We start from the raw sequence: 24613 nt of genomic DNA, 5'->3' as shown, positions 1-24613 counted from the left end.
GTATACAATATAATAAGTGTATAATTTTCTGTTAGGAGTATATCACTTCACTGCTAAAAGAAAAGAAAGCAGACTCACTGCCAGTTGCAGTGTCTTATTTTGATTTGCAGACTTATTTTTTTGTCCTAATGATTGTCATTATTAAAATCACTGGATATAAAAACGATTCATCAAAATCAGTTAAAAGTAAACGTCAGTGCTTTTTATTCCCACAGATGTCACATTTACATGTCAGGATCTGGTTATTAAAGACACAGATTCAATATCTAACTGTCATTTATCATCACAGTCACAGCGTTACATATACCGGCAGCTGTAAACACTCATAAACACATCAGTGGTTTGGTGCCTCCCTGTTTACTGAACATATCAGGAGGAGTTAACGTTTATAATCATCATTACAGACGTTGTTTCTGGTTCCTGTCTGTGTCCCAGATATATATATGATATAGTGAATGGGTCAGTGAGGCATTAACTTAAAGCACTTTGTAGAAGCAGCTTTATAAAGTTCACTCCACTGACTGATCGCAGCAACGGGCCAACCCGCTCAGTGAGGGTCTATTTGATTCATAGGCCCAATTCTCCAGCGCCATCTGCTGTCCAAACTGCATCACTACATTCACAGGAAGCATCAGAAGGTCAAAAGAAAATGTTTGTGTCACAAATTGTGACACTTTATTCATCACAGTCTGTTGGCGGTTACAGGCGGGTGATGATTTGTCCTCATATTTAAACTCAGATGATCACTGAGGCAGCACATCTAACAAAGGGAAAGTGAGGAAGCTTCATTTCTTTGACCATTTCAGGGTCAAAGAAACCAACAACTTAGTCACCTGCTGCCTGTTAAAAATACTATGAACTGGTCACATACCTGCCGACCTGTAGACTCACCTGGAGTGACCAATCTGCCTCGTCCTTCAAAATAAAAGCATTAACATATCTCCACATTAACTCTATAATAGTGATACTGTAATTAAACTAATTATCTCCAATTGCTCGTTAAAATAAAATATCATCAAAATAACCACAAGTGTAATTAAGGTTACTTTATTGGTCTCAACCCGGGAGAAATTTGTCTCAGAGTAATGATGAATTACACAGCAGTCGATAGCTCCAACACAGGGATAAAACTGGGATTATACTTATACTTATACTGATACATGAAAAAAGAATATTTATCATCACACTATAAAACGTATAGTTTGATTTATAGTGTAATTTTCCAACATTTATCATTTAATTCCCCTGAACCTGCAGTATAACTTTGTCATGTAAATCAGTACATATGAAATACTCACTGGTTGTTACAGCAGAACAAGAATCCATCTACATCAAACTGGAACGACTGTCTCTGAACAGAGGAGGTGACCTAAGACATCACTTATCACCCACCTACAACGCAGTACTGAGTTCCCTCCTCAGACAGCATCACAACCATTCACACCCGGGCTCACCTGGCCCTAAAGTGGCCCGGATGACTCTGAAACTCAGGCTGTGTCTCAATTCAGGGGCTGCAGCCTTCAAGGACGCGGCCTTTGCAGCCCATGAAGGCCGGGTCCTTCAGAGAGACCTTGACGGCCTCGTCCACCGTTGTTAAATGGGACGGTCTAGCCTTTGGAGCGTTTCCTGGTTGCGTCACCAGGTGTTCATGCATTAAAGTCTGTTTTGGTTCAAATCTATCAGACGTGTACATTTAGTGTGTGTACAATGTGTCAAATCTAAATTGAATCATCAACATGACAAAATAAACATGAACCCATTGGTGAATAACAACTATATTTACCACAGCATCACCAGCGTCACGTGTTTTAACTGAAAGTTAACATCTGGAGGTTTTATAGTCCCTTGAAGTTTAACATATCTGGCGTTGGATGTTCAAATGACTAAAAACCGAGTATAAACCCATTACTTAAATTTGAATGTCATGTCTGCGCCACTTGATGTCGCCATTTTCTCTTGCTTCCTCTTCTGTTTCGGGACTAAGCGGCACGCAAAGGATCTTGGGATATGGGAGGCCGCGTTGTGACGTAATTGGCCTTCAAATGCCCTTCGAGGGCTGCAGCCCTGAATTTGGACACAGCCTCAGAGCTCAAACGTGTCCCTAACGAATCTGTAAGGACACTCCCACACTGTAAGGACACTCCCACACTCTGTAAGGACACTCCCACACTATGTAAGGACACTCCCACACTGCAAGGACACTCCCACACTGTAAGGACACTCCCACACCGAGTTTAAAGCCTGCAGCTCCTCCAGTTAGTTAGAACAGAAGAAGCCTCTTGGATGAGAGGTGAGACGTCTTTAACAAACTGAAACAAGTCCAGTTGACTACGATACAGAACTCAGAACAAGGGAACAATGAATTAGAAATAAGTTGTATGTATTTTTGTAAGTACTTGGTACCTTCAGGGTTAAGTAAAAACAGCTAGACACTGGATTATAGATTAAGTCGTCCAGTGACATCACAGGCTGCATTATTAGTGATACAGGCCAATTCTATAGTATTTGACAGATGAAGGCCAGTGTTTTAAATGACCTTTGTGGCCATTTGATAATGCTTTCTGAGTTTACAAGGTGCACTTGAATGCACCATGAAGTCACTGTTGGCCCCTGTAGTACCATGAAACACAGCTGGTCCCGGGGAAACACCGGCCCAGTTTAAAATCCTGAGGACACCATCAGTCTGAAAATAGTTGCTTTCAGGACTTAACAACATGTTTCCTCAACAATGACACAATGTGAAACAGTTAGAAAACAGTGTACTGATATAAAAATACAGTAGAAAATGTGCTATGACAGGAAGCAGAAGCTGTTTCTTGACTGTTGTGGGAAAAAAGTCAAACACTGTCTATTTTTCAGTACTTTTATAGATATTACGAAGAGTAAAACTAGACTAAATATGAGCTTTACATATATCACAGCTGATTGTGATTGTTTTTGTAACGTGTTATGAAAATGATAATTTTATGAATCATCTCACAATGTTATTCTACATTACTCTCGTCCTCATACTTCACTAAGAGTCGTCCTGGTGTCTGGAGCGCAGTCATGGTGTACAGAGTGAACAGCAGGGGGCGGAGCTTCGGTGTTGAGCACTAACATGGAGGAGGTGTGACAGCCAATCAGAACTCTCTGGGGTCTGATTGAGAGGAAGTCCAGTACCAGTTGCAGTGTTTAGTTTCCAATCAGCTTCACGGTGAGATTGAGTTGAGTGCTGAGCTGAAAATTATTCTCCAGCTGTGAGCAGACTGAGTGGAGGGCAGTGGATATGACATCCTCTGTGGATATGTTGGTTCTGAAAGCAAACCGGTGCGGGTCCAGGCTGGCAGGGATGTTGTCTTAATGTGCTGGAGAACCAGTTTCTCAAGCACTTGATCAGGATGGTGCTGAGATCCACAGGCCGCAATTAAGACTCGACACAGCAGACGGTTCAGGAAGAGGAACGATGGAGGCAGGAGGGAACAGTCTGCTGCCAGAGCGACGCGTTGAAATGAGCTGATCGACTGGTTTTAATAACAACCAGAGATGTTTTCAGGACCAGCAGGTTTACATTAAGATGACATGGAGCCAAGTCGGAATTGGATCCATTTGGTCTGATAACATTTGAAAAGTCTAGAAGAGCTGCACATTTAAATAATTGTATCCTCATTCAAGTTAGCAGCGGGCTAAACAGGAAGTTGTCTTGAGTGTTCATGCTCTATGAGCCGCACGATGCAGGAGATCTCCATGATCTTACACCCAGAAGTCAAACTTCTCTGGCTTCATGTGCCACTGAGCAGCTTTCATAGGAATGAATGTGGCTCTGCCTCCAACACTGAGTCCAGTTGTCATCATGCATCCATTGTCAGAACGTTAGCTAGCTAGAACATATTCTGTGCATTAACTACCGAACAGCAGTTCCCATCAGCTTATGGCTGTAACACTAGACCAGTAATAACATTTCAATGCAAACAAACAATGCACAGACTTCTTTTACATCATTATGATGATTGTTCTGTATATATTTTTTTACTTTCTTGTTTCATTGCATGTAGTGCAGAGATCAGGGGTTAATTTATACAGTTATTTCTAAAATATTAGACGTTATCGTGAGAATCAACACTACTTAAAAACTTTGTCCCATGTGTTGGGGGGGCCTGTGTTAATAGAGCACCTGTGCAAGTCTCTGTTACCGTGGAGACATGTTGTTATCGTGGAGACATGTTACCGTGGAGACATGTTGTTTCTGAGGGGAAGGTGACTTTCAGGTTACAGTCTATCAGAAACTTTCAGGAACACAAACACTGCTGTTCAAACTGACCCAGTTAGAAAATATTAACAACAACAAGTGTACTTACGAGGCGGCTGCAGCTCAGGAGGCAGAGCGGGTTGTCGGTAGCTGACTCAAATCCCCGGCTCCCCCGGTGACATACTGAAGCATCCGTCAGCGAGATACTGAACCCAAATTGCTCCTGATGAGCTGATGGCAGCCTCTGAGTGAAAAGCGCTGTAGAAATGCAAGTCCATTTACTACAACTGTTACTACTAATACTGTTACTGTTACCTCTACTGGCAATACTAATACTACTACTGGCAATACTAATACTACTACTGGTAATATTAATACTACTACTGGCAATACTAATACTACTACTGGTAATACTAATACTACTACTGGTAATATTAATACTACTACTGGCAATACTAATACTACTACTGGTAATATTAATACTACTGCTACTGTCACTACTACTTCTACTACTGCTATTACAGATTCTGTACATATTTAGTAATGTTAAAAGTTTTTTAAGACAATGTTTATTTTCTGCCAAATCATTTTAAAATATTTTGGTGACTCTTCAAATCATTTCACAAAATGTTAAAACATAAACGACCTCGCCTCAGCTTCTAGACCCGCCCAGTCTGTCTGTCCATCCAACCATATCAAAGACAAAACAGACAAACCCTCAGTCTATAAATAGAACCAGAAACACAAACTAACATCAGTGAACTCAGCTGGACTCATTTTAACTCTGACACTTTCACTAAAGTCCAGTTTGTTCTGGTGCTGATTTGGCCTGATCTCGAAGTTTGTGTTTTTGTTTTATTTGTTCTGTTTTTCGTTATTTTGTTTGTTTATTTTGAAGGGTATTTGTTTTGTTGGATTTTACTGGTCCCTGTGGTGCTGGTCCTGGCGGTCCTGCTCCCAGTGTCAGGGATCAGTCAGGACATGGAGCGTCGTCAGAGTCTTGAGGAGCAGCTCAGATGTCCTGTCTGCCTGGACGTCTTCACTGAACCACTGATGTTACAGTGTGGACACTCCTACTGCAAGTATGATAGATGGCAAGGACTCACCTGTCCTAAGCCTACCTGTTCTCACCTGTCTTTTCCTCATGTGTCTTGTCCTCACCTGTCTTCACCTGTCCTGATTTCACCTGCCAGTACTCCACATGTCCTCACCTGTCCTCACCTGTCCAGGTGTTGTGTGCGCTCCATGACGATGGACCTGCTTGGTCAGCTGCAGTGTCCTGTGTGTCGCTGCTCTGTAGATGGAGACAGTCCTCCTCCCAACGTCAGTTTGGCTCGAATCATTGAGGTTCTGCAGGTAAAAACAGCTGAGATCAGTTCACCTGTCAAACAGCTCGTAAATACAGATCTAAAGCATGCAGAAAAAACCTTAATCTAATGTAAATAAAACATCAAACTTAACAAATATTTTATCATCACACCATTTTCTTCATTCTGACAGGAAGTAAGTGTTTCAGGTGGAGCTCAGCCGGAGTTGTGCCCTCAGCATCACAACCCGCTCAGCCTTTACTGCGAGGATGAGCGAATGGTGATCTGTGGCCTCTGTGGAAGCATCGGTGATCACAGAGGACACAAAATCACACCTGTGAGCTCCGTCTACAGCCACATGAAGGTAGTAAATCACACCTGTGAGCTCCGTCTACAGCCTTACATAAGAATTTATCATTTATGTACAAACAATATTCTGATGATCATTTATCATGAATTTGATGTTGTTGTGTTGAGTGTAAACTGTTGATCTCTTGCCTGACAGCAGACTTTTCACTGGCTGACGGTTAAAGTTAAACCTGGAACAGCTTGGTGTTGTTGACTTTGCGTAGATAAGCAGCTAAATGTCAGATTAACAGTTTAATGTTTCACACAAACCAAATATCACCTTCATGTTTGCAGTTAACCACAATAAGGTCACATTGTTGTCATAACTAGTTTCTTGGACAGGGGGAGGTGCAGACAAGTGTGAGCTTCAACGATACAATCATTGAAGCCAATACACCTTGCTTTATTCACCTGTCCTCTGCCCTCTGGTATATAGTGTGTACTTCCTGTTGACCTTGGGTGCCATTTTGGGCCCAACCTACAAACGGTCAGCTGAAGAAAGTTGCAGCTGTTTGTCCAAACATCTTTATTGCTGTGGGATCAGTTTACTCTGTTTTCAGAAATATAGCAAGAGCTCAATCTGTGATGCCGGAGAGGTGTTTAACCTATGAGGCCCAGTCAGACACAACCTAAAAAAGTGCAGTCCATTTCATGATAGAGGGACCCGAGGAACCTGATCTAAACATGAACGGTGCTTTGTTATAGGGTTTCTGTGCTGGTCATTGATTGGCCATAACAAGCAATGATGCATTAGGTGTCTGTGGTATCTGAGGTGGTGGTAACACCTGAGGCCTGAATGTTGTGAACTATCAGATAAAGAGAGCAGCAGCTGAACAACATCTGAAGAGACGTGGAGTCTGAGTGGACTGTGTTCACATCCTCCATTCACCCTAACCAGTTGTGGTCAAAAGGTGGTCAGAAGATTGGTTCCTGTTGGGGTGGCAACCAAAGAACCTGATGAGGAACATCAGTGACGACGGATGCCGTCAAACTAAGAAGGGGTTTCTTGCAGGTTGGGTTGACTCCTGGGGCAGCATACAGGTTTAGGGATTCAGATGAAATGCTGAGTCTGTGGTCAGAAGCAAAGACTCTGGTATGGTTGAGTCTGGGAAGGTCATGGAAAAGGACTTTCAGTCTATCTCTGACAAACCATCAACTGACTCAAGAGAGAGCCGCAGGACTGCTGACAAGGACTGGGGATTATGTTGAACAGTAGAGAGAACACTTTGAGGAACTCCTGAACCAGACTGACATGTCCTCTGTGGAGAAGGCAGAACTGGAAGATGAGGGAGGAAGCCATGTCCACTTTGCTAGTGGAAGATGCTGAGCTAGTTAAAACACTCTGCAGCTATACCTGGTGTGGATGAGGTCCACCCTGAGATGCTGAAAGCTCTGGGCATCGTTGGACTGTGTTGGTTCACTCTTCAGTGTCTCGTGGAGATCGAGGACAGAACCTGTGGACTGGCAAGCCAGGGACATTTTCTGTCAGGCTGCTGAAAGGAGACTGTTGCTGATTGATGGATTCTGGATTCTGTCCTGGTCCTGGATCAGTGGATCAGTATTTTACTATTGCAGGGATCCTGGAGGAGTTATGCGAGTTTGTCGGTCCAGTCTGCATGTGTTTTGTGCAGAGAGTTTATGTCCGTGGGGATTTTGTGGGGGGTAGTTCAGCAGTATGGGGTACCAGTGTCATTACTATGAGGCCTTCAGTCCTTGTTTAACTTCAGCAAGAGCTGAGTCTCTGTTCTCAGGGTGTGGTTTTATTGAACAGAAGTCGAGGTATGAAGAGAGTCGGTATGGTGACCTAAGGTGGTTGTCTTGTCTCATCAGACTGGACCTCTGGTGAGCACTGGGGCAGTTTACTTGCAGGGTGAGAGTTTGAGGTCATGGTACTCCACTGGAAACCAGTGGATCTTTCCCCTCAGGTGGGGCTGAGTCGCTGCCACAGACCCTCTCAGAGTCTGGGTCACCATGAGGGTCAGATGGAGATAAGATCAACAGGTGGACTGATGTGGACTCAGTTGTGGACCAGCTGTGGTCCTGACTCTGCACAGGTTCTCAGCTGTTGTCCTAGTCTTTGCTTCAGTCCTCAACTGTGGTCCCGGTCTCTGTTCCAGTTCTCGCTAGCTTGGCTGTGGACATTGTAATGACTTACAAGAGTTACGTGAGTTTCAACGTGCATTGTAATAACTTTACCTGTGAATCCGACATCGTTACTCCGCAGTCAAAGCTGCTGTATTTGGTTTCTGCTCTCGGTGCTTGTTGGGGGTGTGTGTGTGTGTGTGTGTGTGTGTGTGTGTGTGTGTGTGGGGACCAGAGCTTTAATGGTGAAAAGTGGTGGTAGGAAATGTTTGGATGGAATAAACATTTAGGAATAAAGTTTGACAGTATTGATTCGTTACTTATTATTCTGCTTTTAATGATTAATGGATGAATCACTAATTTATTTGATTTACCTGTCTGTCTCTCAGGAGGACATTTCCTGTTTGATGACAGAGTTCCAGCATCAGAAACGTAAACTGGAAGATCAGATCTGTAAGATGGCGTACAACAAATCCAGGATCACTGTGGGTGATGTCAACATTCACTGTTTGTTCGTCAATAATAAGTTCATCCGCAATCAATCGTTTGATGATAAAGTTATCTATCTATGTATGGACACAGTTTGTTTCTCTGTCATGACTGGAGGAGCCATAAACAAACCTCCTCATGCGCAGAGCTGGAGGACATCCAGTGTTGCACTCAGTGGTTCACATGTGGGAGAATGAGAGGAGAGAAAAACAGCAGTTTTAAATTTTAATAAATTAGATTTTTAATTGATTGACTGGTCACAGTGAGTGAGTACTTGATAAATCCATGTGACACGTGGCTGAGACCAGCGTATACCTGCACACTGTTCCTGTCCACATCACTTGTAAAGAACATGTACATGGTGTTAGTCTTCAGTACCGGTGGTTTCTACAGCTCTCGTGTTTCTGTGATGAATGAGTGCAACACAAACTACTTTGTCACAAAAACATTTATGAAGTTTGGTTCAATAATGAATCTATTATAGGTCTTCTGAACATGTGACCAAATCTGCTGGATCTTAAATATACCGGCGAGTCTTTAACCTGTCCTCAGGTTCAGATACAGTTTCTCTAATGCATTTTGACTGAGATTCAACTGTGATGACTTAAGTTAATGATATTGATCTTATTATATTGTTCTTTCTAAGTGATCACACGATGCAGACCTGCACGTCTGGCTGTCTGTCTGTCACCTGCGGATGGTGATGAATGAAACCAGTGTTTATAGCTGTAGTAAAGGTGTCTATGTTTCGTTAGATGGTGTTTGAGACAAACTGTTAGAGCCTCATCATCATCTTTCTCTACACAGCAGCATTAACGATCATAATGTTTATCACTTCACCGGCCACCACAAGACTAAAGGTTAAATTATTAACATAGAAAAACCAAAGACAGACATCAGTGACGGTCTCTGTGTGAACACTGACGGGCAGAGACATGAGGAGCAGTCTCCTGTGTGAGACACGTCGAGAAGATTCATATCAACACCTGCATTAAAAATGAACTTGTGACTGTCCAACCAGAACGAGTCTGACGTACTGAAGTGGGTCGTGAGGAAGGAGTTCGGTGAACTACGGCGCTGCCTGGAAGTGGAGGAGGCGGGCTTCATGCAGCAGGTGGAGGCGTCAGCTGCCGTCCTCATCTCATCCCTCCAGAACCAGACGGATCAGTTAAACCAAAACCTGAACCGGCTGCAAGAAGCCCAGAACACCCTGCAGGACCTGAGCAACGAGGGACACCTGGGCTTCATCATGGTACTGTTCCTCTTCATCACATTCCTCTTCATCACGTTAGTCTTCATCACGTTAGTCTTCATCATGTCAGTCTTCATCATGTCAGTCTGTCCCTCTGATCAATTTCCCTGATAGATTATTGATCAAAACTGTCTTTTCTCCTTCTGTTTACAGAAATACGGATCAATTGCTCCAAGGTAACAGACAAGTCGTCAATGAAGTCAATTAATAATTAAACATTCAGCAACAACATTTTCACCTCCTCCTCCTCCTCTCTCCTCCTCCTCCTCTTCCTCCTCCTCCTCTCTCCTCCTCCTCCTCTTCTCTCTCCTCCTTCTCTCTCTCCTCCTCCTCCTCCTCCTCCTCCTCCTCTCTCCTCCTCCTCTCTCTCCTCCTCCTCCTCCTCTCTCTCCTCCTCCTCCTCTCTCCTCCTCCTCTCTCTCCTCCTCCTCCTCCTCTCTCTCCTCCTCCTCTCTCTCCTCCTCCTCCTCCTCTCTCTCCTCCTCCTCCTCTCTCCTCCTCCTCTCTCTCCTCCTCCTCCTCCTCCTCTTCCTCCTCCTCCTCTCTCCTCCTCCTCCTCTTCTCTCTCCTCCTTCTCTCTCTCCTCCTCCTCCTCCTCCTCCTCCTCCTCTCTCCTCCTCCTCTCTCTCCTCCTCCTCCTCCTCTCTCTCCTCCTCCTCCTCTCTCCTCCTCCTCTCTCTCCTCCTCCTCCTCCTCTCTCTCCTCCTCCTCCTCTCTCTCCTCCTCCTCCTCCTCTCTCCTCCTCCTCTCTCTCCTCCTCCTCCTCCTCTCTCCTCCTCCTCTCTCTCCCCTTCTCCTCCTCAGGTTCAGGGAGGTTCAGGAGCTCCAGCAGAAAGAGGAGAGAATCTTCATCTCTCTGAACTTTAAACCAGGTTTCAACCACAACGACATCAAACTGACCGTCTGGAAACGATTACAGAGAAAAGTCCTGCCAGGTACCTGTCTGTCTGCTCACCCGTCTGTCTGCTCACCTGTCTGTCTGCTCACCCGTCTGTCTGCTCACCTGTCTGTCTGCTCACCCGTCTGTCTGCTCACCCGTCTGTCTGCTCACCTGTCTGTCTGCTCACCTGTCTGTCTGCTCACCTGTCTGTCTGCTCACCCGTCTGTCTGCTCACCTGTCTGTCTGCTCACCTGTCTGTCTGCTCACCCGTCTGTCTGCTCACCTGTCTGTCTGCTCACCCGTCTGTCTGCTCACCTGTCTGTCTGCTCACCCGTCTGTCTGCTCACCCGTCTGTCTGCTCAGCTGTCTGGCTGCTCACCCGTCTGTCTGCTCACCCGTCTGTCTGCTCACTCGTCTGTCTGCTCACCCGTCTGTCTGCTCAGCTGTCTGTCTGCTCACCTGTCTGTCTGCTCACCTGTCTGTCTGCTCACCCGTCTGTCTGCTCACCCGTCTGTCTGCTCACTCGTCTGTCTGCTCACCCGTCTGTCTGCTCACCCGTCTGTCTGCTCACCCGTCTGTCTGCTCACTCGTCTGTCTGCTCACCCGTCTGTCTGCTCACCTGTCTGTCTGCTCACCTGTCTGTCTGCTCACTTGTCTGTCTGCTCACCCGTCTGTCTGCTCACCTGTCTGTCTGCTCACTCGTCTGTCTGCTCACCCGTCTGTCTGCTCACCCGTCTGTCTGCTCACCTGTCTGTCTGCTCAGCTGTCTGCCCCTTTGGTTCCTCCAGCTCCACAGCCGTTGAAGCTGGATCCTCAGTCCGCTCACCCGTCTGTCTGCTCACCTGTCTGTCTGCTCACCTGTCTGTCTGCTCAGCTGTCTGTCTGCTCACCTGTCTGTCTGCTCACCCGTCTGTCTGCTCACCTGTCTGTCTGCTCACCCGTCTGTCTGCTCAGCTGTCTGTCTGCTCACCCGTCTGTCTGCTCACCTGTCTGTCTGCTCACCCGTCTGTCTGCTCAGCTGTCTGTCTGCTCACCCGTCTGTCTGCTCACTTGTCTGTCTGCTCACCCGTCTGTCTGCTCACCCGTCTGTCTGCTCACTTGTCTGTCTGCTCACCCGTCTGTCTGCTCACCCGTCTGTCTGCTCACCTGTCTGTCTGCTCACCTGTCTGTCCCTTTGGTTCCTCCAGCTCCACAGCCGTTGAAGCTGGATCCTCAGTCTGCTCAGCTGTCTGTCTGCTCACCTGTCTGTCTGCTCACTTGTCTGTCTGCTCACCCGTCTGTCTGCTCACCCGTCTGTCTGCTCACCTGTCTGTCTGCTCAGCTGTCTGTCCCTTTGGTTCCTCCAGCTCCACAGCCGTTGAAGCTGGATCCTCAGTCTGCTCACCTGTCTGTCTGCTCACCCGTCTGTCTGCTCACTCGTCTGTCTGCTCACCTGTCTGTCCCTTTGGTTCCTCCAGCTCCACAGCCGTTGAAGCTGGATCCTCAGTCTGCTCACCTGTCTGTCTGCTCACCTGTCTGTCTGCTCACCTGTCTGTCTGCTCACCTGTCCGTCTGCTCACTCGTCTGTCTGCTCACCTGTCTGTCCCTTTGGTTCCTCCAGCTCCACAGCCGTTGAAGCTGGATCCTCAGTCCGCTCACCCGATGCTGGAACTGCGTGGTGGGGCCACGGTCGTGTCCTGTGGGGCTCTGCTGCGGAGGCTTCCTGATAATCCAGAGAGGTTCAGTTACAGTTACTGCGTCCTCGCCAGCCGTGGTTTCTCCTCCGGAAAACATTACTGGGAGGTAGACATTGCTCATCTGTAGGGAACCATTATATAAATATAATAATTATTAAATTTAACATTAGTTAATTTTGTTTTTATATCATGTATTAAAACTTACAGCTGTTGTGTTTCTGATGTAAACCATCCAGGTGGAGGTGGGTCACAAACCTAAATGGCGTCTCGGGTTGATCAAAGGAACGACCAATCGTAAGGCCAAGCTGGTGAAGAATCCAGAGAGTGGAGTGTGGTTGATCGGCCTGAAGGACGGAGTTTACGAAGCCTTCACGTCACCCAGGGTTGTCCTGCCAGTGGTGTGTCCTCCCCGCAGGGTGGGACTCTTCCTGGACTACGAAGGCAGAAGTCTGACCTTCTATAACAGCGACAGTCCTGAGGAGCTGGGCTTTATCTTCAGCTTCAGACTGGAGGTCCAGGGGAAAGTCTACCCCCTGCTGGATGTCTGCTGGCATGACCGAGGTGGCAACAAACAACCCCTGGTCCTCCCCCAGCCTTACAGGGAGCATCTCCTCCCCTTCCCCTCACCCCAGAAACATGACAAGTGACAGACAGACAGTCCCCGTGTATACTTCATTGCACTCTTGTATACTTCATTACACTCTTGTATACTTCATTACACTCTTGTATACTTCATTAAACTCGTGTATACTTCAACAGACTCTTGTATACTTCATTGCACTCTTGTATACTTCATTACACTCTTGTATACTTCATTGCACTCTTGTATACTTCATTGCACTCTTGTATACTTCATTACACTTGTGTATACTTCATTGCACTCTTGTATACTTCATTACACTTGTGTATACTTCAACAGACTCTTGTATACTTCATCACACTCTTGTATACTTCATTACACTCCTGTATACTTGTCCTAACTGACTGTGTGTTGTATTCCAGTTCTCTGTTGTAATATTTTTGTTCTTGAACGCACCACAGCGTCTCATATGAATGAAAGCACACAGAAGGATTCACACATGTATTTCATGATTTATACAAATGACTCCACACAAATATCTTTCAATGCTCACAAAATATTGTCAATATTTAGTAATATGTAGAACTACTGAGCTCAGGAACTAAGATTATTATTTTTTTCCAGCAAAAACATGATGACATCATCTGATGTGTAAAAAAAAACCAAATCAATCACAATCTGTAACTTTCAAATGAAAAACAGGCTCAGTAGGTATCAGACAAAGAAATCCTTTACATCAATACAGTACAAACGTCTACTTATGAAGTAAAACCACTGAATGTGATACTTCAGCCAATAGTATGCAAAATCATATTTCAAAAATATCTGAAATAAACAAGGAGTAATAAAACATCTTTAATTTTTAATAGGTTTTCTATGAATATTAAAAAGTTTCAAGGAGACGTTACCCTCAGAGTTGGTCATCCTTAACGACTTATTAGTAATTTGAGTTTTAATGTTCAGGTGTGATAACTCTACGCAGTGTGAAGTAGTTTGGATGAGCGGTTCTTAAAGGAATAGTTCACTCCTAACCCTCCAGGCAGATGCAGCACAGTGACTGTAAAAATGTACTAAATGACGTCATTTGGAGTAAACTCTGGATGTCGCCACTTGGATTGCAGCAGACGAGCAGTATGGAGGAACATTACAAAGTTTTTATGTAGTTTTATGGACCTTTTCATCTCGGACACCATTGACGTCCATTATATTGATTTTTGCTGCAGGAGGGAACCCCCACCCACTCTGAGGAATAAGAAACTACACCGGACTTCTCATCAGCATGAGTGCTCATCCTTCAAAACCCTCACTCATCACTATAAGAAACTACTAAACTCATTGAAACATACTCCAACATCTATAATTACACTATAAACTGGCATAAATCCTCCTGAATAGCCTTCCACTGCATAGTAACAGCTGGGGTGTAGCAGCCCACTCCTCAAAACAATTATTGATAACCTCCTTTGTTCGATGAACCTTCCACTCTCCATCATGGGCAGAATAGCAACTATTACCTTTTCACAGTGATCCCTACTGAACCCACCCTTTCCTGGTTCAAATCTCCAGACTCAATATTCACCAAAAACAAAATACCAAGAATCAAATTAACAACTCTACAAAAACCAAAAACACAAGGAGGACTTACAGCACTACATTTGTATCATTATTCCCTGGCAAACCACCTTCAATATATATTTAAATGGATCCATCCCCACCAGTCAGAACACCCTGACATTCTGATCAACAACAAACTACACTGAGTTCCTCCCCGGAGAGCTTAACTCAACTGCAGAGTTAATTAACATCAATTCAGCATGAAAACTGATCTCCAAAATATACAGAACAATATCACAGGCCGACAAAACACTATCCATGAAATGGGAAAATGACCTTTCAGTCACTCCTCATGCCAACTTCTTGAACCAAATCTGCCAAAACATTTCCCTAATGACAAAATAATACAATACAGGATACTCCACAGAGCTCACCTCACTGGACAAGAAACCTTTTAAATGGGATTCACACCAGAAAATTTTACTAACTGCACTCAAAACAACCCTGATAGTTACATTCACGCCTTCTGGCACTGCACACCCATTCAACAATTTTTGAACCAAATCAGTGTCACTTTCTGCCTTCCTGGGCTGCCACATCCCCTTATCCCCCTCACTTTGTTTATCAGGTGACATATCAACAACCACAGTAATAAATCAAACAATAAACTACTCCTGTAGACCCAACTATCGGCAAGAAAACTATCCTCCTGAATTTGAAATCAAAGAACAATACAAACATTGCACACTGGAAAAACTTACTCGTGGATCACATCTCTATCAACCTCCATCCAATACACTGCAATATAACCCCTCTCCATCTGGTCACCACTCATTCACTTTTTAGAAAGCCACTCCTTTTTGTCACATCAAATTTTATTTAATTTCATTCTATGTATTTATGTTTCCCTGGCAATAATTCATAACTTACATATATACCTACTGAAAACAAATATACATACATACAAACAGACATGGAATCAAAATAAGGGAAATTAACTCCACAATGACATCAATAGCTGTGGGGTTTTTTTAGCTGTATTTAAATTTCAATGTCAATAACACTGAACATCAAACATTGTTGAACTTTCCTTAACAAAGGGCTTCTCATTCTATTTACCTTTTCAAAGAGCATCTGGTGTCATGCTTAGGTCCGTAGATACAACGTAACTGGAGTCCATCTTTGTAGAAAATGTCCATTTTCATTTGCAGTTTTGCTGTCATGTGCTCCATTATATACAGACTTGTTTCAGTCTCTGAGTCCTTTGGGTCTTTGTTGGCGAAGGTGCTTTTTTTGCATCAATAGGAGTGTACGCAGTATATACCTCTTATCTTTTCTCGAGGTAGTCCCAGTACAAACAACATGGGATCGACTGGAATGGCGGTGTTCATTATCTTTTCAATCCCTTTTATATCCTGCCAATATCCCTGTAATACTGGACAGTCCCAGAAGACATGTGAATGATCACCTGTCATCCCACAATTCCTCCAACAAAGTGGAGAGACAAAATCTTTATAAAATGTTGAAATCACCAGTGGTCTTCCAATCAAATTCCTTCCATCGATTACTGTTGATGCCTCTGTGACTACTCATACACATGTCCTCCCAGGTCCTGTCTTCAGCTATCACATTGAGTTCTAGCTCCATTTGTCTTTTACATTGAAGGTATTTTCTGCCATGTCTCTTATAATCCTATCCCACTCTGTATGGGGTTGGCTAGTGCCTTATTTGCCTACAAATAAGGCACTACATCTTTGTAGATCTTTTGGGGTATATGCAAATTGAATTTGTAATTGGTAATTTCACTGCCCCCATAAAGCTGGGTGATCGTTCTTAGGCCATTATATTCCCACCACTTGAATCCAGTGTCCCACACTGATGGGAGGAAATCTATCTTATATTTGTTTTTTCCTCAATCCTCCCTTTGTTTACCCATCTTGCCCAGTCCTTGCCTCCTGAGGAGAGGTAGGAGGAAGAATGAAGATTATCTCTTTTTTAATTTTTTTAATTTATTTATCTATTTTTTCCCTTTCTTCTCCCTCACCTTCTTTCACATACACAACCACCTTTCAATACCCTCAATATACAACAAAATGTATTTGTACTTGTATTTGTTTTTGCTTGCTCATTTAACTGTCTTGTTTTGTCTTATTGTCTCCAATTTTACACTGTGTCTTACTTGCCTGTGTTGCATCACAGTTTTAAAAAAAAAGATGCAATCAGCAACACCAGAGGCCAAACAATCGGCTGACGACTTCAAACCGGACAAACTGTTTAGTCGTCCAAAGGAGCCTCCTGGTGTTTCAGGAAGCGGATCAGAGCTCCAGGCAGCGGCAACCTCTTCAGACGTCGATGTTCAACACGCTGCAGAATCTGTATCCTGCAGAGCTGCAGCAGCGGCCGTGGAGGTGCTAAAGGAAACCAGATAAACCAGTAACATCACTGGGAAACTATCAGACAAACCTGTTCGTGAACGTTCTCAGGTCATGGTAAATTTAAGTGCTGTATGATAGGCAACTGGACTGTTGGACTTTTGAGTTTGTTGAAGACGTTTCACCTCTCAACCGAGAGGCTTCTTTAGTTCTAACTAACTGGAGAGGAGTTGCAGGCTTTTAAACTCTGTGTGGGAGTGTCCTCACAGAGTCGTTAAGGACACGTGTGAGGCCCACTTGTGGGTCATTGACCCAACCAGCCTTCATGTGGGTTGCTAAGGCCAGGTGAGCCCAGGTGTGAATGGTTGTTAAGCTGTCTGGGGCGAGAACTCAGTACTGCATTGTAGGTGGGTGATCAGTAATGTCTTAGGCCACCTCCTCTGTTCAGAGACGGTCGTTCCAGTTTACTCCTCTACCAAACAAACCAGTAACATCACTGGGAAACTATCAAACACACCAGTTACATCACTGCAAAAATTACAAGACAAACTGGTTACATGAACTCTTCTTTACTGGGGGAGCACCTCATCAATTATAGGTTTGTTATCAGTTGTTGACTCACCTGCTTTGTCTTTGATGGCACTCCAGCCAGAGTAACTGTTCAGGTGTTCCATCAGTCTGGAGCAGAGAGTCACATGACCAACATAGTCCAATAGGATGTCAATGATTGGCCCCGCCCACCGACTGATACTGGGGGCCGATATCATCTCACAGAACTGTCAATAATTCACAGAACTGTCAATCACAAAACTATCAATCAATCACAGAACTATTGATCAATCATAGAACTGCCGATCAATCACAGACCTGTCAATCACAGAAATGTCAATCAATCAAAGAACTGTCAATCACAGAACTATCAATCAATCACAGAAATGTCAATCAATCAATCATAGAATTGTCAATCACAGACCTGTCAATCACAGAACTGCCAATCAATCACAGAGGTGACGTATACACCTGCTCTCTGACCATGAAATAAAGTAGCATTCAGCTGAAACCTTCTTTGCTAACAGTTGACGTCTGTTTTGTCAGTAGTTAGGGTCTGAAACAGACTCGGCTCACCTGAACGCCTCTCGTTTGATGTGTATTTTGCAGGTCCCTGTCGCTGTCGCTGTCGCTGTCGTGAAGAACACTCCTTTCTGAACGGGTGGTTTTGATTGGTGGATGAGGTTGGCTGCCGTAGACACAGTCGAAGCAAGTGAGTGCGCCGCCTCCCTGGTCCAGCAGGTACTTGAACATTGCCAGGTACTTCATGCAGAACATGTAGACGGCGGGGAAGGTGGTGGGGTGCGTGGGGATGCTGGCGTTGATGTCGGCCCCGTGCTCCACCAGCAGAGTGACGGTCTGGATGCAGCCTTGTCTCGCCGCCACCATCACAGGCCTGAACAGGTCCAGGTTTGGGTTGGCGCCAGCTGCTAGCAGCATACGCACGGCATCAAGGTTGCTGTTGATGACGGAGAAGTAGAGCGCTGTGCTGCGGCGGTCCTCATACAGCTTTGACCGTTCTTCAGACAGCTTTTCATTGACATCGTATCCTGCCTCGATCAGAGCCTCCAGGGCATTGTCACGGTTACGCTCGGCAGCAAGGTGCAGTGGGCTGATGCCAGTCCGCCGGACTCTGGCCTTACTGGTGGTCTGGATCAACATGGAGATAATGCTGGAGAGAAGGAACATCACAGGAATTAGACCAGACAAAATCAGTCCCTTAACTTCTTCACACAGAAATACGTTTGACTGAAATGAAACCCACAGCGTTCAGTTCTGGTGTTACTGTAATCAACATTTATCATTTTGTTTATTTTCATCATTTTAATTGGACCACACAAGTTATTCTTCAGCTTCATTCAGTGTAAACTGTTGACAGGTTTATTTGGTAAAATAATCTCATTCCTTTTACAGATGCAGGTTATCTACAACGTTGAGCTTCTTGTGTTAAATAAAGTCGACAGTATGCCTACGTGACACTTCCTCTTTGGGCGGCGATGTGAAGCGGTAACAAGCCCGTCTTTCCAGGTTTATTGGGATCAGCTTTCTGAGAGAGGAGGAGCTCCACCACCTCCTCGTGGCCATTTTTAGCAGCTTCATACAGAGCGGTGGCTCCATCCGCAGCCTCACTGTTCACGTCCGCACCTGCAGGGAGACAGGTGGAGGAGTCAGGGAGACAGGTGGAGGAGTCAGGGAGACAGGTGGAGGAGTGACAGTGTGTGGGAGGAAAACAGTAGCTGACCACCAGTTCGCTGCGGTGATGTTGCAGTGATGTCGCAGTGTACTGTGTGTGTGTATGTGTTAGTACAGTGTGACCACTACAGGAACAAGAACCTTTTGAGGAACTCTGGACCTTCACCTGTTCCTCCACCAGAGAAACCACAGACTAAATTCAGTTCCTGTATGATGGATGTAAAAGACGTCCCTGCACTGTGGTTTTCTGTCCTAACAGCCAAAGTTCAGTGTAGCTGATGAGATTGACAGGAAGTTGTCTCAGTTGTCTCACGGGACTCGGGACAATGACTAGTTAGCACCACTAGTTAGCAATTAGCAGTAACAGTGGCAGTAAGCAGTAACAGTGAGCAGTAAGCAGAAGCTGTTAGTGGTTAGTAGGTGGTAGTTAGTGGAAGCAGTTAGCAGGTAGCAGTGATAGTTAGCAGTTAGCAGAGGCAGTTGGCAGGAAAAGTTAGCAGTTAGCAGCAGCAGTTAGCAGTAGCAGTAGTAGTAGTAGTAGTAGTAGTAGTAGTAGTAGCAGTTAGCAGCAGCAGTTAGCAGTAGTAGTACTAGTAGTAGTTAGTAGTAGTAGTAGTAGTAGTAGTTAGTAGTAGTAGTAGTAGCAGTTAGCAGCAGCAGTTAGCAGTAGTAGTAGTAGTAGTTAGCAGAAGCAGTGGTATTCAGTATGTGTTCGCTGGTCATCTCCCGCCTCGACTACTGCAACTCGCTCTTGGCTGGACTCCAGCCTCTGCGACTAAACCGTTGCAACGTATCCAGAACGCTGCAGCGCGCCTCGTTTTCAATCTACCCAAACTCTCCCATGTGACCCCCCTCCTCCGTGACCTCCATTGACTTCCTGTTGCGGCCCACATCAGATTCAAGACCATGGTGCTGGCCTTCAAGGCCGTCAACCGAACTGCACCCATCTACCTCCAAACACTGGTCAGACCACACGCCCCTGCGCAAGCACTTCGCTCTACTACATCAGCTGGCTGGCTGGTACCGCCATCACTAAGAGCAAACAAAGACCGCCCAGCGAAGTGGCGACTCTTCTCTGTTCTGGCGCCTCAGTCAGGACAGCAGAGTCACCTGCCATCTTTCGCAAAAGACTCAAGACTCACCTGTTCAGACTTCACCTCGACCCCGCATAGCATTACTCCCTCCCCTCCCCACAACCCCCCACCAAAAAAATAAAAAAAATAAAAATGCACTTGTATGTTCCTACCTTTAGCACTTACATCATAGCACTTATGAAAGGTATCCTCGATAAATGGCAGCTACTTTGCTCGGAGGAGGGCTTGAATATTGTTCCTATCTTTTCTACTTTATAGTAGAACGGTGATCTGGTGTGGTTTCTTTCTTGGGACAAATGTACTTATTGTAAGTGGCTTTGGACAAAAGCCTCTGCTAAATGACCTAAATGTAAATGTAATGTAATGTTGTAACTGCTTTTTGTACGGTAATGTTAATTTTCTCCTGCCCAGGGACCGCAGATGTAAATTAGTTTTTAGCTAACTCTGGTACAGCTAAGACATTATGTATTGTCCATGTCACATAAACAAATAAATAAATAATAACAGCAGAAGGATGAGATAAACCATGTTTGAGGAGGAAGCGCAGCGTGGCAAGCTGGCCCATCTGAGCAGCAGTAAACAGCGGCGAGATGCCGTAAACGTTAGTCAGGTTGAGCTTGGCTCCGGCCTCCAGCAACATCTCGCAGATCTCCACGTTGTTCCGACACACAGCTTCCTGCAGCGGCGTCCAACCCAGAATACAGTGAGTGTTCACTGCCACACCGTGGTTCAACAACAGCGCCACCATCGCAGGACTGTCCCTCTCACAGGCTGCAGAAGAAGATGATCAGTGATTAAAGGAACATACCAGAGTTTATTAAACTTTATCAATTTAAAATAACACTAATAAGGCCCTAAAGATGATCATGATCCACAGCTCCTGTTACCATCCAGAGTTTAACGACAGACGTCGTTTCCTCCTTCAGTAAACTCAGCATAGGATGTAGAGTCACAAGGTGAATCTGTTTGCAGAGGAACTGAACTCACTTCCTGTCAGTTGTACCTTTGTAGAGTGGAGTCTCTTGATCGTAGTTTGAGATGTTGGCGTTCGCATTTCTTTCCAGGAGCACCTGAGTGCATCGCAGCTGGTCATTGTTGATGGCGAGCAGCAGCGCCGTCTCACCATGCTCAGTTCGCTTGTTGATCATGCCGGGCTGAGCTGAGAACAGAAACAGAGAAAAACTGTGATGTGTGTGTGTGTGTGTGTGTGTGTGTGTGTGTGTGTGTGTGTGTGTGTGTCTACCTGACAGCAGTACTTTCAGACACGTGTCTTGGCCGTACCATGCCGCCTCGTGAATGGCGAGCCAGCCTGGTTTACTCGGCAGCATCAGGTTTGTTCCAGGAACCATCACTAATGTTCTCACAGTTCCTACATCACCAACACGGATCGCTTTGAACAGAGGCTCCTCCTCCCTGCAGGGAAAATACCCATCAGCCATCTGTATCACCTGTCTCACCAGGCAGTTTATGAACAGAATCAGACTCACTCTTCTGGTTCTGGACTGATGTGGACCAGAGTGCCATCAGTTTTGCGATACGCCATCATCCGCTTCCCAGTACCTGTCATGAAGCGACTGATTGTACCATCAAAGGTCTTCCTGCAACAATATGGCCAATCAGAGAAGAGAGTGGGACTGGTTTCAGCTCCAATCAATCAAGTCGCTCGTGACATAAAAAATACAAGTTCATGCAATAAAAAACAGTTCAACACTTAGAATCCTCACATCCTTTTATCAAACCTTGAGTGCCACGTTTTGTTTATTTTGTATATTTATTATTTGGTCAAAGTTTGATTTATCTGCAGAAGTTGTGTTGGATCCAGTTGATCGCCTCATCTCTCGCCTGACAGTCAGCTGTAAACAGGGTGGTGTTTTCCAGATCACAGTGTAAATCTGATCTGAGGTCTGGAGCAGCCTGTCTGAGGACTTGTCAGAAAGCCTGCTGTGGCCTCTGCTGGATTGTTTTCACTTCCTTTGATTAGCAGGTATAAACCAATGTTTCCTTAATTAGCATTCAGACGTGTTGGTGTTCTGACTTCTGATTCAGCTCGAGGCGGATCTGATCTAATAACCAGCGATCTGATGCAGTTTGGATGTTTCATGTTTTTATTATTAGAGCTTGAGGACTGACGGGTGAGAAGGCCCCATTGTAATGCAAGAAGTTATTAATAGTTAACAAAATTAATCACATTTTTGAGGTGCTAAAGGTGCTCGAACACTCAAAACTGTGCGCACACTTCACAGGTTTTGGTGATGGGCGTGGCAACGTGGCTCGCTAATGCTCCCCAATTGGGGTTAGGGTTACGCAGCTCTCTCCCCGCCACCCGTAAATTTCACCTTCATGTATGAAATTTGAAATCTACAAAAAAAGTCTCTTGGTGTCATGACCTAAACCCAACAGGAAATCGGCTATTTTGACTTCAGTTCTCATTTTTTTCAATTGTCAACTTCAACATTTTGTCAGAGTGATTTTAACCTGTTCACAATGAAAAGTTATTCAAAACTTGAGTTTTTGTTGGTGGCGCAGTGAATTTTGATGATGTTGCCATGAAACAAGAGATATCATTAACTTCTCTACCATGTTGTAATATTCAAATTCAGTGTGAGCTCAAGATGTAAAAAAACTCAGCATTAATATAATTCTAATTATGTTTGTCTCTATATTTGATCATTCTTGTTGAGCCTTTCATCAATCACATCTTGATTCATTACAACCCAATCAAAACAACATGAAAATAAAAACTGACATACGGATCAGGAGGCTTTTCACTCGGAGGGTTTGGACTACTGTAGTGTGCAGCTGCCTCTGCTGGAGGTGGATTGTGGGAGTTGTGGTTTGCAGGTGGATTGTGGGAGCTGTGGTTTGCAGGTGGATTATGGGAGCTGTGGCGTGGTTGGTTGTGGTTTCTGGCTGCAGGATTCAAGCCGGTGCTGTCAGGTGGACGAGGAGGCGTGGTAGCAGTGTTGGCAGTGTTACAGTGCGTGTCAGTCAGACTGCGCTCGATGGCGAGCTGCAGCAGCTCGTCGTCGCTCAGGTTACTATAGAGAGAATAATCCTCGAAGGCCATGCTGGGAGCTGCTGATTCAGAGGAAGAGAGGTGTGCGGCCGTCATGATGGAGCTGTGATGAGTTCACCGTCTGAAAGAAGACAAACAGCAGCAGACTGGACTAAAGAAACTGTGATCAGTGGAGAACTTCATAATGCACACTGCCTGCTGGATAATGTTGTATTTTTATGCATCTCAGACAGATCAGATAACCAGATCAGTGAACCGATAACCCTAACCCTCAGGGTGGATTCAATCCATCCATAAGATGTGAGTATGAGCTGAAATGAACAGAGCGGCCTGTGACACCAGTATGAAAAACTACAAACTAACTCAGCTCACTGGGACTGCAGCAGTCTCACAAACAGCTGGTCAAAGATCAAAATAAACTTTATCGACAAAGCAGCACTGACAGGAACACTTCATCCAACCAGCAGTAAAACATACTCACCTGTTTTTAAAGTGTTTTTTCATTAATCCAGTTTCCTCTGACTTTAATACATGTCCACGTGTTTTATCTGTCTGTCTGTCTGTGTGTCTGTGTGTCTGTGTGTAATGCTGCACATGACACTGTGTGGAGAGTGTTGTCGGGTACTTGAGGTTTATTTTAAGGAGCTGCAGCCTGAGCTCACTGACCTGAGTCTAATGTTACAGGCAGACTCATCAGAACCAATAAAATATAATATAATATAATATAATATAATATCATATAATATAATCATGTATTTTGTCATATAATGGAGAGGTGTTTAAACATACTACAGTGAGTTTTTAACAGGATTTAAAACAGTCTCCGTTTAATGCTGATGCCTCTGTATGACCTACATAAACAAACAGACCATCAGAGAGAAGACTGGCTGTTTTTACATACTTATTACACTTTACATACTCATTACACTTCTATATTTATTACACTTATATACTTATTACACTTTACATACTTATTACACTTCTATATTTATTACACTTATATACTTATTACACTTTACATACTTATTACACTTCTATATTTATTACACTTATATACTTATTACACTTTACATACTCATTACACTTCTATATTTATTACACTTATATACTTATTACACTTTACATACTCATTACACTTCTATATTTATTACACTTATATACTTATTACACTTTACATACTCATTACACTTCTATATTTATTACACTTATATATTTATTACACGTATATACTTATTACACTTTACATACTTATTACACTTATATACTTATTACACTTTACATACTCATTACACTTCTATACTTATTACACTTTATATACACTTTACATACTTATTACACATATATACTTATTACACTTATATACTTATAACACTTTACATACTCATTACACTTATATATTTATTACACTTATATACTTATTACACTTTACATACTTATTACACTTCTATATTTATTACACTTATATACTTATTACACTTTACATACTCATTACAC

At 44.2% G+C, this 24613-nt stretch overlaps 2 protein-coding genes across 5 annotated transcripts; one reads left to right on the top strand and one right to left on the bottom strand.

The window, feature by feature from the left end:
- The first annotated feature begins 4078 nt into the window (after positions 1-4078).
- Positions 4079-13183, top strand: LOC311271217 (E3 ubiquitin-protein ligase TRIM50-like). Of its 3 annotated transcripts, none has more exons than XM_084376802.1 (10): positions 4079-4496; positions 5190-5310; positions 5458-5584; positions 5729-5899; positions 8355-8450; positions 9476-9706; positions 9860-9882; positions 10511-10641; positions 12187-12368; positions 12499-13183. In XM_084376802.1, exons 2-10 carry the CDS (start codon positions 5210-5212, stop codon positions 12907-12909), a joined length of 1473 nt encoding a protein of 490 aa, XP_084232928.1. In that variant the 5' UTR covers positions 4079-4496; positions 5190-5209; the 3' UTR covers positions 12910-13183. The 3 variants fall into 3 exon arrangements, with proteins under 3 accessions (XP_084232928.1, XP_084232927.1, XP_084232929.1); XM_084376801.1 differs by having other exon boundaries at positions 5127-5310; XM_084376803.1 differs by lacking the exon at positions 8355-8450 and having other exon boundaries at positions 5127-5310.
- A 144-nt stretch (positions 13184-13327) lies between these two features.
- Positions 13328-24159, bottom strand: asb2a.1 (ankyrin repeat and SOCS box containing 2a, tandem duplicate 1). 2 transcript variants are annotated; one of them, XM_084376775.1, is made up of 10 exons: positions 23601-24159; positions 22854-23240; positions 21591-21701; positions 21347-21516; positions 21107-21262; positions 20629-20874; positions 18790-18961; positions 17894-18488; positions 17391-17544; positions 13328-16807 (listed from the first exon to the last, which is right to left on the bottom strand). In XM_084376775.1, the coding sequence occupies exons 2-10, from the start codon at positions 23213-23215 to the stop codon at positions 16671-16673; spliced, it is 2103 nt and encodes a 700-aa protein (XP_084232901.1). In that variant the 5' UTR covers positions 23216-23240; positions 23601-24159; the 3' UTR covers positions 13328-16670. The 2 variants fall into 2 exon arrangements, with proteins under 2 accessions (XP_084232901.1, XP_084232902.1); XM_084376776.1 differs by lacking the exon at positions 23601-24159 and having other exon boundaries at positions 21591-21697; positions 22854-22970.
- Positions 24160-24613: the final 454 nt, after the last annotated feature.

Source organism: Pagrus pagrus (assembly GCF_965226575.1).
Source record: "Pagrus pagrus genome assembly, chromosome: 16".
Lineage (NCBI taxonomy): Eukaryota > Metazoa > Chordata > Actinopteri > Spariformes > Sparidae > Pagrus > Pagrus pagrus.
This window is presented reverse-complemented; position numbering and strand designations above follow the sequence as displayed.

Bases quoted from the DNA above. Each gene is read 5' to 3' on its own strand.
- asb2a.1 (XM_084376775.1), bottom strand. From the start codon at position 23,215: ATGACGGCCGCACACCTCTCTTCCTCTGAATCAGCAGCTCCCAGCATG. The intron at 20,875-21,106 runs GTACAACTGACA...CTTCTTCTGCAG, and splicing joins AGAGACTCCACTCTACAAAG to CCTGTGAGAGGGACAGTCCT. The intron at 18,962-20,628 runs GTTTATCTCATC...GTCTCCCTGCAG, and splicing joins GCGCTTCCTCCTCAAACATG to GTGCGGACGTGAACAGTGAG.
- LOC311271217 (XM_084376802.1), top strand. From the start codon at position 5,210: ATGGAGCGTCGTCAGAGTCTTGAGGAGCAGCTCAGATGTCCTGTCTGC. The intron at 5,585-5,728 runs GTAAAAACAGCT...TCATTCTGACAG, and splicing joins GAATCATTGAGGTTCTGCAG to GAAGTAAGTGTTTCAGGTGG. The intron at 9,707-9,859 runs GTACTGTTCCTC...TTCTGTTTACAG, and splicing joins GACACCTGGGCTTCATCATG to AAATACGGATCAATTGCTCC.